This window comes from Trichechus manatus, unplaced genomic scaffold, assembly GCF_000243295.1.
Source record: "Trichechus manatus latirostris isolate Lorelei unplaced genomic scaffold, TriManLat1.0 scaffold00101, whole genome shotgun sequence".
In the NCBI taxonomy this organism is placed as follows: domain Eukaryota; kingdom Metazoa; phylum Chordata; class Mammalia; order Sirenia; family Trichechidae; genus Trichechus; species Trichechus manatus.
The window spans coordinates 10,042,309-10,044,130 of record NW_004444037.1 but is presented as its reverse complement, the minus strand read 5'-3'; the positions used below and the strand labels follow the sequence as shown (position 1 = coordinate 10,044,130).

General features: G+C 36.4%; 1 protein-coding gene across 1 annotated transcript in view; it reads right to left on the bottom strand.

Moving 5' to 3' along the window:
- TEC (tec protein tyrosine kinase) overlaps positions 1 to 1,822 on the bottom strand; it is a 117,433-nt gene that overhangs the window by 21,412 nt on the left and 94,199 nt on the right. The window contains 1 exon segment of the mRNA XM_023737380.1: positions 1,449 to 1,556. Coding sequence (XP_023593148.1) covers positions 1,449 to 1,556 — 108 coding nt within the window.

Here is a 1,822-nt window from a genome sequence, read left to right as displayed (position 1 = left end):
ACTGAGTCTGCTCTGACCTGTAGTGACTCCATTTTGTCAGAGGACTGTACTCCATAGGGTTTTCAAGGGCTGAGTTTTTAGAATTAGATTGCCGGGCCTTTCTTCTATGGTACCTCTAGGTGGGACTTGATCCTCCAACCTTTTGATTAGCAGCTGAGAGCATTAACCTTTTGTACCACCCAGTGACTCTGCATCAGTCATACATGTATCAAAAAGTTCATACATAACCTTTGGCCTAATACTTAGATTTTAGAGATCTAGTTTAAGAAAATAACCAGGAAGAGGTTATTCTAGTCATTTTTATATAATAAAGATACCTAAAACAACCTGGAAACCCTGGTGGCATAGTGGTTAAGAACTTGGCTGCTAACCAAAAGGTTGGCAGTTCAAATCCACCAGGCGCTCCTTAGAAACCACATGGGACAGTTCTACTCTGCCCTACAGGGTCGCTATGAGTTGGAATCAACTTGACGGCAATGGGTTTTTTTAAAACAACCTAATGCCACCCCAACAGGGAAATGATTAAATTATTGGACATCCGTGTGCCATATGCCTGGTTGTACGTCCAAAGCCTGATACATGCTGAGATCTTCGTAATGATTTCACGTATTTATGTCTGAATGAAATGTAACGCAGCTATGGAAATATTTTGAAAGACTATTTAATAGCAAGAGGAAATACTCATACTCGTGACATACCATTAAATGACAACAGCAAGATAACAAAATCATATATACAGCATGATTCCATTTTTTTTAAACAACAGTAAAAACATTAAAAGGAAACACTAATGTTGACAGTGGTCACCTCTGGTTGACTAACGAGTAATTTTTTCTTACTTACATTTTCTTGTATTTTCAAGCTTTTTTAAAAAAAACAATAATCATATATTTCTATTATATTCAGAAAAAGAAACAACAAAACATGCTTTTTTTAAAGGCCACTCTGGGATATTATATTCCTGTTTCTTGACTGAATGAACTCATTGCCGTCGAATCTATTCCAGCTTATAACAACCCAGAGTAGAACTGTCCCATAGGGTTTCCAAGGCTGTAATCTTTACAGAAGCAGATTGCCACATCTTTCTTCTGAAGAGTGGCTGGTGGGTTTGAACAGCCAACCTTTCAGTTAGCAGCCGAGCACTTTAACCACTGCACTACCAGGGTCCCCTAGTGAATGAATAAATTATCTTATTTCAAAAGTCAAGTAAGCTGTGCTTGTTAGATTCTTCACTATGACCATTGTTTAAAATCAGTTTGATTGCATCTGCTTGTGTAACTCCATCCACACGTAGCACTTTTAGGTAAAGCATATTATACAAACTAATTCTCACAAACTTTTACCACACTAGGCAGCTGAGTTAAGGCTATGCTGGCGATACCTTTTAAAGATAATGAAAAGTATCCATTGATCTTCAAAATGCCTCGTGTAATTAGGAAAATGAAAACATTTTCTGGCTTTCCACATTCACAACATAAACATTTACTTACTCATATTGATCTAAGTTGTTTGATTTCTTTCCTGTTACGTAATTACTTGGGATATATCCTTCACGCCTAGAAATAAAAAAAATACTTTAGGTAAACTCTGAAATTACTGAAAGGTTGTCAAAAGGAACAAAGATTACTGCCTTCCTGAGATAATTAAAGCATAAACTTTCCTACAGTTTATATATATAACACGAGGTGACTCCCAATAATTCTATATACATAAAGCATTTCGCAGTTTACAAAGTACTTCCACATTTGATCTCACAAAAATTCTGAGGTAGGCAGGCATTATTGTACCCATTTTCTGGTGAGGAAACCAAAGCTTAGTAAAA